The sequence below is a fragment of the Chiloscyllium punctatum genome, chromosome 11, assembly GCF_047496795.1.
Source record: "Chiloscyllium punctatum isolate Juve2018m chromosome 11, sChiPun1.3, whole genome shotgun sequence".
NCBI lineage: Eukaryota > Metazoa > Chordata > Chondrichthyes > Orectolobiformes > Hemiscylliidae > Chiloscyllium > Chiloscyllium punctatum.
The window spans coordinates 96473843-96490343 of record NC_092749.1 but is presented as its reverse complement, the minus strand read 5'-3'; the positions used below and the strand labels follow the sequence as shown (position 1 = coordinate 96490343).

The 16501-nt window shown below is 38.6% G+C and overlaps 1 protein-coding gene across 6 annotated transcripts in view; it reads right to left on the bottom strand.

Annotated features, from left to right (window-relative positions):
• The window catches only part of stxbp5a (syntaxin binding protein 5a (tomosyn)), a 235196-nt gene that overhangs the window by 66496 nt on the left and 152199 nt on the right, over nucleotides 1-16501 (bottom strand). For all 6 annotated transcript variants that reach the window (XM_072581320.1, XM_072581323.1, XM_072581321.1 and 3 more), the window contains 3 exons: nucleotides 14367-14492; nucleotides 11346-11497; nucleotides 6766-6828 (listed from right to left, as the gene is read on the bottom strand). In XM_072581320.1, the coding sequence (XP_072437421.1) occupies nucleotides 6766-6828; nucleotides 11346-11497; nucleotides 14367-14492 (341 nt within the window). The remainder of the gene's footprint in view (nucleotides 1-6765; nucleotides 6829-11345; nucleotides 11498-14366; nucleotides 14493-16501) is intronic.

Below are 16501 nucleotides of genomic sequence, written 5' to 3'. Positions count from 1 at the left end.
AAAATGCTAGCTTGCTCTCTCTCCATGGATGCTGCCTGACCTACTGTGATCTCCAGCATTTGTTGTTTCCTACCTGGGAGCATGTGTATACACGTTGTGGCGTAGTGTCTAGATAAGGAAAGTTCAAAACTGGTGTTTGTGCTATGTATTTACAGTAAGTCCCTTGTAAATTTATGGATATCTTACATAATGTTATAATGTATTATCGAATGATAAAGTATACAAATGTGGATCTCAACCAGGGCAGAAGAGAAAGGAAGAATGCTGACAATCAGAAGATAAAGATCAACATTAAAACTAGCAAATGGAACACTATAAACAAAGACCAATTTATTTGATGGGGCATTCTATTGCACTATTTATAGTTAACCAGAAAATAGGGCATTTTAGAATGAATATAGCACCTCATCCAGATAACTTGCAACTACAAGTCTTTCGGATGAGACATTAAAGTAACTACTCTATCATATGACTAGATAAAACTGCATGGCTCTATTTGAGGAAAATATGCAAGTTCTCCTCAATATAGTATTCATATGTTTGAGATGGTGGCAGTGGAGTAGCAGCGTATAGTGTGGGCTCCTTAGCCCAGGAGCCTATTGCTTTTCTACCCATGTTGGCGGCACGGTGGCACAGTGGTTAGCACTGCTGCCTCACAGCGCCAGGGACCCGGGTTCAATTCCCGCCTCAGGCGACTGACTGTGTGGAGTTTGCACATTCACCCAGTGTCTGTGTGGGTTTCCTCTGGGTGCTCTGACTTCCTCCCACAGTCCAAAGATGTGCAGGTCAGATGAATTGGCCATGCTAAATTGCCCGTAGTGTTAGGTAAAGGGGTAAATGTAGGGATATGGGGAGGTTGTGCTTCGGCGGGTCGGTGTGGACTTGTTGGGCCGAAGGGCCTGTTTCCACACTAAGTAATCTCATCTCATCTACTCCATTCGCCTTTACTCTTTTTCTTTTCCCTTACCTTTTTTCTATTTCTAATGTTTTTCAATCAGTGTAGGTAGAATAGATAACATCACATTCATCTTACCTTCATTTTAAAAGCTCGAGCAGTGACCTTCTCTTAAGTGGTGGTTGCTTCTGGTGGTCTGAGTTGGCAGTTTTTCTTGCCACGTTGGTCTTGGCCTGCAGAGTGGTCTCTGTCGGAGTGGTCATCCCAGTTTGTGAGTTTTAAAGGTGGTCTGGCTCCGAATCAGTGTTTCGGCTTCTCGGTGTGTCATTTCATCCATGGGTAGCGATCCAGCAATCCAACAGCCCAGCGTTTATTTTTTAAAGTAGTGTTCCTGGCAGTGGCTTTTCTTCAGTGGTCTTCAACCAAATGGGAATGGTGCCCTGGTATTTCAGTTTTCGTCCCATCATGTCGTTCTTGTCACGGATCGCCTTTCTTCGATACCAGGAGTCTTTAAATGGACTCTGATGAACTTTGTCTTATATTTACTTAATTTTTGTAATTTATAATTTTACAATGACTTCTGTCATTGTAGGCATATGTTGTCTCAAGACTGTGACTTGAAAGTAGGTCTGGGATTTATCGAAACCTGTATCCCCATTCTAAGCATTTAGAGACTTAAGGGCAATCTACGTTTGTTCAATACATCACATCAGTTGTATGACACCTTGACCTTTTACTATACATTTTGTGTCCTAATATATCACTGTGTGGAGTTTGCACATTCTCCCCGTGTCAGCGTGGGTTTTCTCTGGGTGCTCCGGTTTCCTCCCACAGTCCAAAGATGTGCAGGTCAGGTGAATTGGCCATGCTAAATTGCCCGTAGTGTTGGGTAAAGGGGTAAATGTAGGGGAAGAGGTGGGTTGTGTTTCGGCGGGTCGGTGTGGACTTGTTGGGCCGAAGGGCCTGTTTCCACACTAAGTAATCTAATCTAATCATGCCTCACCTAGTTGTGAGACAAAGGAGCAGCGCTCTGAAAGCTTGTACTTTCAAATAAACCTGTTGGACTATAACCTGGTGCTGCGTGATTTTTAACTTTGTCCACCCCAGTCCCTCCACATCATTTACAGGCACCATGTTAGGGCGACTTAGAACAGTTCTGATTTCATTTTTCTTTTGAAAATACATATGACAAATTTTAAGTTCTATTTATCGGAAAGAGATTGTGAAATTTGAAAGGGTTCAGAAAAGATTTACAAGGATGTTGCCAGGGTTGGAGAATGTAAGCTATAGGGAGAGGCTGAAAAGGCTGGGGCTGTTTTCCCTGGAGATTCGGAGGCTGAGGGTGACCTTATAGAGGTTTATAAAATCATGAGGGGCATGGATGGGATAAATAGACAAGGTCTTTTCCCTGGGGTGGGGAGTTCAGAATGAGAGGGGAAAGATATAAAAAGGACATAAGGGGCAACCTTTTCACAGAGGGTGGCGCGTGTATGGAATGAGCTGCCAGATGAGGTGGTGGAGGCTGGTACAATTACAGCACTTAAATGGCATCTGGATTGGTAAATGAATAGGAAGCATTTAGAGGGATATAGGCCACGTGATGGCAAAAAAGAAGAGATTAGGTTAGGATATCTGGTCGGCATGAATGAATTGGACCGAAGGGTCTGTTTCAATGCTGTACATCTCTGACTCAACAAACAAAACTAAAACAGGTCACCTGGTTATTATTTCACTGCTATTCGAAAGATGTTGCTGTTCATAAAACATTTGCCACGTTTTCTACATTGTGACATTGACTGCACTTCAAAAGCTTTCACTGGTTATAAAGCACTTTGAAAATTAAAAAAAAGTACATATTCCTTTCTTAAATTATCAGGACATGATAAATCCTACCTCATTCACTCCCTCACCTTCTAAAGGTATTGACTTCATGCTGACTAGAATTCTGCAAATGCACATTCTTTCTCTGCAGGAACAATTATCAAAATAGAATCACCTCATCACTTTATTCCAAATTTGACAAAGAGAGATTCCTGAGGATTAGAATGTAAAGTGCTCTATTGGAGAAAATGTTGATATTGCATTGCTGAATGCTTTGTGACAACATGCTAACAATGAAAACACACATGATAAAATGCCTAAGGAGCCACCAACTCAAATCAACAAATCCAGTATCAAGAATCTAAGAGCACTGTACGTTTACTAGATAAAGGCAGCCGGACAGAGTTCAGGTCAGAAAAAGGGCAACCAGGAAACTAGAAAAGGGAATACTGAAGCAGCTGGCAACAACCAGCACTGATACAAAAGAAACAAAAAAATAGAACTAACCAAGAAGGTCTCTTCAAAATATTGCAGTAAAATTCAATGCAACCTGATACTCAAGATCCAGGACTAAACTCAATCTTTAAAGATATTGAAATTCTTCAGTTCTTGGAAGACACCTTGTTCCCTTTTTATTTTGCACAGAGCGATCACCTATTCTAAAGGCAATGGTCTCATGGTATTATAATGAGACTATTAATCCACAACCAAGCAATGTGCTGGAGATCCGGTTTGAATCCTGACATGACAGGCGTTGCAATCGGAATGGAATAAAAATCTGGAATTAAGAGTCTCATGATGACCATGAAACTACTGCTGATTGTCAGACAAATCCATCTGGTTCACCAATGTCCTTTAAGGAAGGAAATCTGGTGTCCTTACCTGTTCTGGACTACCTGTGACTTCAGACCTGCAAAATATGATTGAATCTCAACTGCCCTCTGGTCAATTAGGAATAGGTAACAAATGCAGATCAGGTCAATGACACGCATAACCCATGAATGGATTTTAAAAATTTGACATAAGGACCAATTACTACTGGATTCTGATTGTAAATAATTCTCACTGAAAGTACTTCATTTTTTGGGGGAATTTGGATAAACTATATGAAATTAATTGTCCTTTTCTTCCTAACAATTATCAGTACATATCTCAGCAAATTTAAAATTTGCTTCACCCAACTTACAGAACACCAGCTATTTTACAGGATAGTTACAAAAAAAAAATGAGCTGGTGTCAAAATGTTATTATTTCTTTAAAAAAAACACTGGAACTTAGTGGAGGCTCGCATGGTAGCAGCATTCGCAGTTGGCAATTGCGACTAAGCTACAATGCAATCCTAGAGCTTCCCAGGTCTAACTGTTTTGGTGGCCTTGTCTTAGGAAAGATACCATTGCCATCAAGGGAGAGAAACAAAGGTCCACCATGCTTGTTGCTGGGATGAAGGGACTGTCCTACAAAACACTTGAAAGGGATAGACAGGGTAGATGCAGATAAAAGGCTTCTTCTAATTATGGAGTCTAAAACAGGGGCACAATTTAAAAATAAGGGGTGCCATTTGGGGCAAAGATGAGGAGAAATTATGTTGCCCAGCGGCAGAGAGGTTTTGGAATTCTTTTCCACAGACGATTGTGAAAACTCAGTTTTTGAGTATGTTTACAATAAAGACTGATAGATTTCTGCTTACCATGATGCATTGGGTTATGGGGAATAGGATGAGAAAACGTCATGGAAGTGTTTGATCAAACATGATCAAATTGAATGGCAGGGCAGACTTGATTGGCTGAAAGGCTTACTCCTGTTCATATGTTCCCAACTAGTCCATAATTCCACAAATGCTATTTACCCCTGTCCCCCTCAGCTGATGGACTGCTGTGCACAGGAAACTTAGACTACTCCCAGAGAAAGGCAGCCATCATCATCATTGCTGATTTAACATAATTCAAATCCCATGAGAACACCGACATGCAACATGATATGGATGAAGTACATTTTAAAAAAAAACAAAAATATTTTGGAGCTGTAGAACTGGCTATGCAGACAGGAACACTCTGCTGCATCAAGTCCAAACAATCATTATTGTTTACAACAAAGTTATTTTCAAACAGAAAAAGGATGACCAAAGAAAAATAATAACATGAAGTTTAGAACTTAGCAATGCATGATAAATCCTAGTAAAACAGCAGCCAGAAGCCACTCTGGAGTAAAAAGAAATTGCAGCGCATGCTGGAACCTTGCTAATCCCTTTCTAATTTCTGAAGGGAACACTGCCTCTGTGAATCCTTGGTCAAACCCTCCATCTCCAAGAACACACTCCCCTTCTTCCTTGACACCTTTTCATCGCAGTGTACAACAGCAAACATCTGCCCTTTTTTTAAAATCTCTTCCCTACTCACCTCCTATTAAAAACCTAATCATAACTAAGTTTCCAAATTGTGATGAAATGTATCAGATTCAAAAGGTCAAATTTATTTCTCTCTACAGAGAAGTAATCAGATTTGCTGAGTATTCCCTGCATTTTCCATTTTTATGACAGCTGGACACCATTGGTTTACAGAAGGCCAGACATTCACAGGCACAATACATTAACAGCTGCATATATTGATATGACTATCTTCAGTCCGAATTGAGAAAATCACCTAATTCCTTTATTAGCTCGTTGATTTGATTTTACACATATTAGAACCTTCCATTCATTGCATTTTGCTGTATAAATCAGCCGACTTTTATAGAGAGAAGTTGCACCTGTAAATTGACTTTGCTTGCTTTGCAGTAAAATACACTGGGTTGACTTTATGTCCAGCCTGCCCCACGTATGGTCGAAAGAACATTTCACTCACAATCTACTTTTACTGATTCTAAACAAGCTAGCTTTATTACTCAGTAGATAAAACTGAAAAATAACTGGATCTGAAGTATTACAGAAATGTTCACCGATTTGCTGGTTCAGAATTCTGGAAGAAAACTGTTTACACACACACACACAATAACTTTGAACTACAGAAATGAGATCACAGCTAATTTTTAACTAGTTTCTTGCAATTTATGACTAAAACTAATAGATGCAAACTATAGACAAAAACAGAACCACAGATCATCATTTGTAGAATTAATCATTGGCAAGATATTTGACAAAAAATGTAAATAAAACCAAACATCGTGGATGCTGGAAATCTGAAATTGAAAAGAAAATGCTGGAGAAATTCAGTTTCTCTGCATCTGTGGAAAGAGAAAAAGTGTTAACATTGAGTCCAATAGTTCTACTCTTCAGTTCTGATGTGTCATTTTGGACTTGGAAATATTAACGGTCTTTCTCTCCCAAACAATTGCTGTCAGTCCTGTTGAGTTTATTCAGCTTTTTCTGTTTTCATTACTGTACAAAACATTGTTGGTTTAATAGCTTTAGTATTTAAAAAGATATCTAATTAAAAGGCCACATTTAGTTTCTTTTTTTCAAAACAGCACTATGTCAAAACATCAGTTGAACCACTTGGTACAGTATATTATTCTAATATTGTGATGTCACTTCAAAACCTGAGGCATATTGCCCCCTTATTACCTTTGTCTTGCTCTTTTCCTCCACATTTCCTGCCTCCTTTCTGTACCTTACTGGGAAAGTAACTGCTTTGTCATGTATTGTAAGGAGGTTCAAACTATCACTGGTGTCTTGTTTACATGGGGTCAGGGGATAGGACTATCAGAGCCACAGGATCTCATGATTAATCCAGGAAAATGGTCACTTAGACCGGTCTAGAATTTCTTGGCAAAAAACTGCATTCACCTCAGCATGAAATGAGATGAAGCTAGAATTCTGCCATTTATTTTCACATTACTTCTCATCTCTGCACTGTGGAAATGTTACCTGATAAGGAATTCTTTAAAAGAATGCGTCCTTACCTGTATGCACAACTAGATTCTAACAAATACGTCCAGTGTCTGTTCACTACACCTTGCTACTCTGCATATTCATTTGTATAAACACAAGTATCACTTTTTCAATTAATTCATCATCTTGAAAACAAAATCCCAGAACTCACGGACACATTTACCTGATGTGGGAGACTTGCAGCGGTCATCTAGATTTGTTGAACCCTCGTTAATATCACAGAGACCTAGCAAAGAAAATCATTTTATCAGAAAGAATATACTGAGAAGGTTTGAATTTGCATTTATTAACTCCTTTAATACAGAGAAACATCTCAAGTTGCTGCAAAATCCTAATCAGACAAAAAAAAACACAGTTTAACAAAAGAGTTAAGTTACTCTGTAAAGGTTGTGGGTCATTGAGAATCAGAAGTTGTATGTGAATTAATGGGATAGCCAAGCACCTCAACATCAACACTTAAATAACATCTTGTTTTGAGATGGAAGTTAATCACAGAAACTGGAGAGGATTCACATGCCTATTACATCTCTTGGAAAAGATCTCAAAATTTCACTGGACCAAAATTTTTGAAAGCCCTCAACTGAAATAGGAGTTTTGTTTATTCTTAAGCCTGCATTGTGTACAGCAAGAACACACTGGCACACGAATGTATGACAGGAAGAGACATCAATGAGATTTTTAATGTATTTAGAGGTAAATTGTTTGTCCCCATTCAAGGCAATTCTTCCTGAACGTTAATTCAGCTAAAATCTCTCTTTGGCATGATAATTCTCCATTTATATGAACACAGAAATAGAATGAGTAGACCCTTAGCCCCTTCAGCCTGCTCCACCACTCAACAACGTCATGGCTGACCTGTGGCCTGACTCCATATGCCTGCCTTGAGCCCATATCCCGATACCCTTGCGCAATAAAAATTTGTGTCTCAGAATTAGCATCAATCAACTGCCATTTGAGGAAGTGTGTTCCAAACTGCCACTACACTCTGTGAATAGAAATGCCTTCCAACATTCTTCCTGAATGGTCTGATCCAAACTCTTAGACTGTGCCTCTGGTTGTAGATCTTCAACCAGTGGAAATTTATTTTTATCTACCTTGTCTTTCCTTTGACTTGAATATAATCTTCTAAATTCTACAGAATAAAAGCAGAATTTGTTTAATCTTCCCTTAACCCCTGAAATCCAGATATTATCCTTGTAAACTTGCATTGAACCCCTTCCAGGGCCAAAACATCCTTCCGAAGATATGGTGCCCAGATCTGCTCACAGTATTGTATGTGGGGTCGAACCTACAACATAACGTTTGTATCCTTGTATGCCAGCACACTTTAGATATGAAGGCCAGCATTCCATTAACCTTCTGGATTATTTTCTGCACTTGTTTGTGGCATTTTAAAAGCACTATGCACTTGAATTCTGAAATCTTGTGGGGCATCCACTGTATTTAATGTTGTGCCTTCTTAAAAAAAATCCTTGTTCTGTAAGGGATGGATCCCAACGGAGACAAATAAAAATAGACAGTAACTAATTATTCATATGCCAACTCCTGCTGCACCTGAATAACAATCTTTTGCGACTGGTGGACACTTGGGTTGCACTAAGAATTAAATGGTTGGTGATTGTGCTTTCTACAAGTAATTATGGGCCAAACCTGGAATCTGTCACCACTTGGTTGATGCCTTGACAGACAGGGAACAAGCAAATAGTAACATTCAATTCTCCTGCTAAGTGGTACATTCTCCACTGGAGCTACAGTGGCAGATCTCAAAAAAGAACTCAACTTGCTTAAACCAAGTACCCTCTTATACAGCAGCTACTGATACAAAGCTAGTCAAGAGTATCTACTAGTATTATGCAACCAACGCTAGTAGCTGTGGCAGACTAATGTTCACAAATTATCATAAGTACAAGGATTTAAAAAAGGGTTCTTGCAGGTTGATAATGATTTTGACAACTAAACATATAATAACTTAAAATGCCAAATACAAAAAACAAATTTTTATCAGCACAAGATAACTTATTGAGATATGAAGAATGCAGTATTTTCACAGACTCAGATTATAAACTAGAAAAACCACGCAAGAAGTCACCATCAGCACGCCTTAGGATGCAATGGAAAAAAAACTACACCAAAATAACCTTTTGGCTGTGATAAAGCTTCAGACTAAAACTGAGAACACAGCAGTAGAAACAGCAATTCGCAAATAAACTAAAATCAGACATAAGCGGGATCTATTTCCATGTAACTTTTTGGTGACCTCAAGCCAAAACGTATGACACTTCGGAAAACCACATTCTAAAGTAGAACTTAAGGCTTGAAGACAAATATGTTAATAGTTATTCAGAACAGTGCAGCATGTGTTGGAGAAAAAAACACCTGAGGCCCTACAAGCTGTAGCTGTATATTAATCTTGTCAGTTAACTCTTTCCTTCTTAATGAGAGCATTAAACCTATGGTTGAATTAAAATTTACTGAACTATAATGGTGAGTATAAAACGGAATTAGTACGAGGTGGTTCAGAGGATTTCAGAATTGCCTGGATATTTTACAAAATTAAATTGAAGCCCAGTTCTTAAATGTGCAGTACCCACAAGTTACAGCCAGCCAACCTGAGAATGTTCTGTTGATTTCAACGGTTTTCTGTCCCTTCACTGTCGACACATGCCAATATATTATTCTTCCCAATTCCATTGCCTTACTAACTTCCCGCTTGAGACCTTATCCACACACACTAATTCAACACTACAACGACTGGTTTACCTCTTTTGTATTCTGCAAGATACATACCCTCCCAAATAAACTCCAACAGGTTGGTCAAACATGATTTCCCTTTCAGAAATCTAAGTTGACCTTGCCCAATCTTACTATGATTTTCTAAATGTTCACTTTTCACATCTTTGTATAGATTCTAACATGTTTCCTAATATCGATATAAGGCCACCCAACCTGTAAATTCCTCATTTTATCTCTTTCTCCTTTCTTAAGTATGTTCATATATGCTATTTTCCAATCTGCTGAAACCACTTCAAAGTCTACAGAATTTTGGAAGATGAATACCAATGTATTCACCGTCTCTTATTAGTACTGCTTTCAGCACTTTGGGACGTAGATCATCAGATCCAGTTACAGGCTGCAATTCCTCATTCCTGTTAGACAATTGCAAGAGTTAAGGCTCCTCCACATCTACTTTCTCGATTCCTATACTGACTCACTCTCAGTCATACCGACCTAATGCATCGCAGTGTCTGCAACTCTGCATTTAGATCATAATTCTGAGTTGGAATTCATCAAACTGCTGACAGCTTTACCTTAGATCATTTAGGCACCCACATTCATGCAGTTGTCCTGTTACCTTTATATTGTTTAGTAAATTAAAATTTAATCTATAAAATAGTCAGTTCTGCTAAAACATGGCAGTTCTGTTGTTATGCATTCCTGTGTATAAGAAAATCATGTTGTAGCAGCATTTAAACTAATGGAGCTGGAATCACTTCTATAAATAATATGTTTTCAAGTTTGCGCTTTAGAAACGGTGTCCCCAATTTGTCAATCGTGTTATAGCAAATACGCATTAATAAAATGCGCATTATAGGAGAATGAGCTGTAATGTCTTTAGTTGTACATATGCTTATTCTCTTCGTATTTAAATAAAAATTGAGATGTTTTTCTCTTGTTGACGCAACGTAAACTCAGTACTCAACACGTCTGTAAACAGGATGTCCAGTCTTTACACCATTATCTTTATATTTAGTTAACCCAATTATACAGTTCAACGTTTTAGTCATTGCATTCATTCCTCCTTTACAGCAATTATAAATGTTAAACTATGTGCAGTTACACATCACTTTATGTTTCATCGTTAGCTGTTTCTTTCGAATTATACAGATTGCAAGGTCGTTGACCTCAAAATCTCTGTTCTGGCTCCTTGTAGATATATTCGCATTTTTACATTGAATTACATCAGCCACTGATTTGTGCAATAATCAAATTCTCATTCATCAGAACGATTTTTTTCGTTATTTTACTGCTTTTCATTAACATTAGAGTTTAACTATTTGCTTGGTATCATAGAATAATATAGCACAAAGGGTTGCCACACTTTGATTCCAATTCATATGCAGATTAGAAATAATGTAAGAAATCACAGCAGGAATTGTCCATCTGCCCTCTGAGACCTAATGTATGATACAATCACAGTAATGTAATTGAGACCTTAACTCCACTTTGTTTATATGCATCCACCTCTCTCAATTTTTAATTGCTTGTAGATCAAAGTCTGCCGACCAGAATCTTAGCAACCCAGCTACAATCCTGGGACATCTCACTTATCTCCTAACAGCCAATGAACAAGTTCACACTGCCCATTTCCTTACACAGAACTATTTGTTTCAATTTTAGTAAGCGTCTTTAATGAGAAGTTGAGAGATATTATTCAACAGCTTGCAAAACCAAATACTGTCTTATCCCAGCAATGAATGAAAAGCAGACATTCTACGAACTCAGACTGAAGGTAATGCTCCCTTTAAATAAAACCTTTCTTTCATAGCAGTGACGATTGTGGCTCAGCATTTCATGCTGTCTTACAATGCTCGAGTCTAGATAATCAGTTCCCTGTATTGGGACTCTGCCTAATTAAAGCTTCTACACACAAGTTTCTTATGAAGATTGTGCCTAAGTCTACTGAGCACATCATGTTTACCATAGCTCTAGCAGATGATATACAAGTAAAACAGCAGTGCTTACCTCCTGAAGTTTGTCGTGTTTTGCGTGGGGACTTTGGTTGCCTCTGATAAGGATCATTTGATCCATATAGTTCAATCGTGCCCAGATTTAGTAGTACAGTTTTCTGAATGTAATCAACCATTGCAATGCCATTACAGTTTCCAAACACCAAACTAAAAAGAAAAATGCATTATTAATACAATATCTTCTGTGCACTAGAAAATCCTAAACACTCAAAACCTGCTTCCTTCCTAGAAAATCCAGCGTTTCAAGTGAATGCACATCTGCAACCTACAGACAGTTGGCTAAAAACAACTGTATATATTCTAACATATACCCCTTGTTTGATCACCACCAAACCATTTGTGCTTCAGAAGGAGTGCAGAACAACATGCCATCTTTAGAATCAGGCATCCTTAAAGAAAATGTAGGTGCCAAGCTGAAGTTAGCGCACAAGTGATGCCACAAAAAATGGATTGGATCCATGTCCTGCACTCTGGCCATATCCAGCCAAAGGTTCCTTCAGTCACCTGTGGGAAGTTGATAATTCAGCCTTTTCCTCAGGTCCCCACGATCAGAAAAATCAGTCTTCAGCCAAAATCTCTCTCTCACATGATCTCAAAAATTGGCTGAGGACTGGAAACAAGTAGTATTACAGCCTCAATAACATACCGATTGCCATCCTGAAAATTGGTGCTCCAGAACTAGCTCCTAGCACCATTTGACAATTGTCCAGATTCAAGTCACCCACAAAAAAACTAGCACAAATCCAATGTGGCCAATCACCAGACCATCTCCTACCTTCAACATTAGCAAAGACGATGGAAAAGTGTAATCGATTGTGCCAACTGAATGCACTGAACAATAATTTGCTAACCAATACTGAGTTTTACCAGGATCACAACTGATTACAGCCTTGGACAGAAAGTAAAAGGTGCATCAGAGCTGGTAAGTGAGCGTCCTACATAGCAATACAGTATTTCACCAAAAACACAAAAGATACCTAGAAAAATTGAAGTCAATGGAAAAATATGAAAAAGTTATTCATCCCTCGTTTAAATAGGAATTTGGATGAGTTGATTGTCTGTTATGAATGTCAATAGCATACATTCAGGAAATTTGCTTTGGACTTTACACAGATGCACTGGGTTTCTGGAGCACAGCAACTGGGTCAATATGCCCATCAGAAAGGGAAACTGAGCCCAAACTTGGTCCAAAGGTAGATTTTGAGAAGAGTCTTAAAGGAGGAGTGGGTGAGGGAGACAGGGAGTGAAGGAGTAAGGGGGCAAGGACCAGAAGAGGAGAGGGAGGGCATGTGAAATAGTGAGATACATTGCCAGTTAGAATTACATCACAGATCAGTCATAATCTCATTGATTGACACTACATAACTACCCTTGGTGTTACACTCAGATTCAGGAAGTTAATTCAAGCCACACAAGTGACAGGCAATACCCATCTCTAAATTCAGACATCTCCCCTTGAGGTTTAACCACATTACCATCATTGAAACCTCAGCATCTATATTCTGGGAAGTTACCTATGCTCAGGTATTGAGCTGAACCAGTTATATAAATATTATAACTGGAAAAACATGCCCGAGCTTTGAATTCTTAGGAATGTAACTCACCTCTTGTTCCCACATTCCAAAGCCTAAGCACAACCTACTTGGCACACATCAGGAACATGTTGAAATACTCTTCAATGGCCTGAGTGAGTGTGGCTTACCACTCAGGAAGCTGGACAGCATCCAGAACAAAACAGACCACCTCCTCAGCCACCCATCCATCATCTTAAATATTAACTCACTCCATCTGATGCAGAGACAGCAGTAAGCACATCCGCAAGGTGTGCTCACGAAAGCTCTTTAAACATCACCTCTTGCTCATTTCCATCACCTAGAAGGGGAACAGAGAAATACCACCTCCAACAAGTTTCATCCTTATCCTGCACTCTCAAGTCAACTGCATGAACCTACACCAAATGGGCTGCTATGGCTCATTCACTAACATTTTCTGAAGAGTAATTAAGCTAGACAACAAATGCTGGCCTTGTCAGCAAGGCACAGATCCCAGGAACAAATAAAAAAACAGGCAATGTCAATGAGATGAAAACAGGCATCATTGATGACATGGTCAATGGGGTCAAATGCTGACCTCCGGGTCAGAGAGATCACCAACTATTAGGCTCAGCTTCAAAGTGATCATGTAGAAGGATGGAGCTAGAAGTTATGGAACTGAGATAGGGGTGGGGATTGAAGAACAATGGCTTCAGTGCTGTAAATGGAGCCCACGTAATCCTTGGTGTCACACAAACATGCAAATTTGAAAGGGTAAGCTATTCAGCTCAAGCCTGCTCCGCCATTCAATAAGATTATGGCTGATCTGACTGTACCCTCACCTGAATTCTCAGCTAGTCCGTTAACATTTCACCCTCTTGCTTAATAAGTCAGGTAAGCTAGAACAAATTAGAGGCAGCAGAAGGGATGAAATGTGCTAGTGAGAACAAGTTGGATGTTATCTAAGAACATGCAAAATATGATGGATTGTTTTTGGATGAAGTTGCTGCAAGTGAGAAAGAGGAAGGGGTCACTGATAGATCCCCAGGACTTCAAAATCAATGGCATAAAAGGTAGGAAGGGAAGCCATTGCATGTGATTTACAGGACAAACATCATGCAAGTAGAGGAAAATTAAGAGGGCTTTGAAAATGTAGACACAGGGTCAGAAAGAGCACAGTATAAGAAAAGTTGGGTGATAACTACAGTGAGAACATCCAGATGAACTTGGCCAATATGGTGGCTACAGTCTCTGGCAGGAATTCAGAGTATTGGGAATGAACAGATTAGTACCTAGTCTCACCTCATTCAAAAACAGAAAAGTTGATTTGAAACAAAAGTTAACTTGAGATCTAATGGACCCAAAGCAGGAAGCATATTCAGCAATAATGTAATATTAAATTTTACCCTACAGAAGGAAAGTACCATGCAGTTTGTTGCACATAGATGATCAAGAGATTTAGTAACAGAAAGACAGGTACTCACAGTCCATACGATGAATTCACTGCCAGGCTGCTGATCTGCTGTGGAGGTTCGCCATTAACCCAAACCAATTGAATTACCACTTCAGCTTGATAGCCTGCCCCTTGTTTTAATGGAGTACTTCTAATTCTAGAGAAGATAAAACATATTTGATTAATAAGATGCCTTTAAAGGTTGCGCAAATTGCATTGAGCATAATTACTGTCTTACACCGCTTGTAAATTAAATCCAATGACCATTCCATGAAAAGAAACCACCTTCAAATCACAATAACTAAACAGGAAAGTTTGAATTTGCTCACCAATATTCTTGTTCTCCTCTCAAGCTGATGGGTCAATGTGTGGGTGAGATGGTTCACACATCTGAACCTGACCACACCCAAGTGCCATTGTTAATTGTCTTTGAGATGAGTGCGTTCTGGTCAGGTTAAAATAGCAAATGAAGAAATCCTATCATATTACTGAATGGAGGTCATTTCAGTGTCAACTGGGGTTTAGAACTTAAGGGAATGCTGGAGAAACCCCACAACAGGTCTGAACTTTAGCTCTGAAGAGACATACCAGACTCAAAATGTTTCTATCTGCATGGATGCTTTCAAACCTGGTGAATTTCTCAGCAGTGTGTTTGTTTCAGATTTCCAACCTTCACAGTCTTTGCTTTTGTATTTGAGGCCCTTTCTGGTTCAGCTACATTTTCAAACAATCTAATGGCAAATTTGGTTTCCAAGTATAAATTGCATGAAGACTACTCTGTTGTATTGTACCAGAGAGGGCAATGCAAGCAGTATATGAATTATTTGAACTTTTTTTTAAATTTAAAAGAAACAATTCAGTAATTCAAAAGGTGATTCTTTTTTGTTAAATGTGAAAAGTTAGCCCTTGATCAATCTGCATCTCGGGTGCAATATTGGCTACGTTTCCGGCCTAATCCAAAAGCCTGAACACTTCTTCATTTGAGGGGCAGATGGCCATATTTATGATGTGGGATGCTTGACAGTGTTCCACTGGGTACATGGATGATGCCAAGGTCGATATTGATATTCTTGTGTAAATAGCAGGATACCACAGATGAATGCTTTGGAAGCAATACTGCCTTGAGATTTCCACCTCTTATTTTTACTACCTCTAATAGGAGCTTGTTTTGAAAAGGGGCTGCACATTTCTTATTTGTTAAAATATTGTTTACAGGAGATAAATTAATTTAAAACCTTCTGAAAAATATTGTCAGATGGTGCATAGGTCGCATGTCAATTGACATGACAGTACAGCAAGTCTCTCAGGAGTTTTGATATCTACTTTGACTCTTAAGTGAAACCTTCAAGATGTCCTTGCTGCTATTTTCTTTTTGACTGTCTTGAGACGACATGCTCTACCATTAACTTTTGCGTTGCAAGCATGCATGAGGCAATCTAGCCTGGACTAATAATCTAAGGAACAGAGAAACCAGTTTGAGAATTTAAACCGAGTTCTCAAAACCTGTATTTAAAAAAAAACTGGCAGCAAAAGAGATTTTAATGCTGTTGAATTGAAGTAAAGTTCAGTGAGTTCACATATCCCCATAAGGATATAAACTTGGCATTTTTACTTGTATATATGTTACTCCAGTCACGTGCCAACATAGTTAACTAATTTCTCTTTGTGATGATCAAACAGCTGTATCAAACCTTCTGAAAGCATCGTAATAAATGCTGGCCTTTTCAGCAAAGACAACACTAATAACTTTTCAAAATCAATACTACAAAAATATTTTACAGAAAATAAATCAGATTACATTTTGCGCATGCAAGTTGAGCAGTGTTACAACATATAGAAATGCAAATGTTGGCAAAACATTGTTTACTGGAGATAAATTCACTTCAAGCCTTTTAAAAAATGTCAAATGATACATAGATTACATCTCAATTGATATCCCTGAAAACAGATGCTGCACTAAGGAAATGCAAAAACATTTATTAATTTATCTAAACTCATTCCATTTTGATCAATAAACATGGAAATAGATTGGATGCATCTAACCCAAAGCTCGAATATTATCAGCACACTATGTACAGTTAATTACTAGAAAAGGAAATTAAAGGTAACAGAAAACTCAATAGGTTGGCATTGGAAGCCATGTGACTGGCTTGGATTTATATCAGT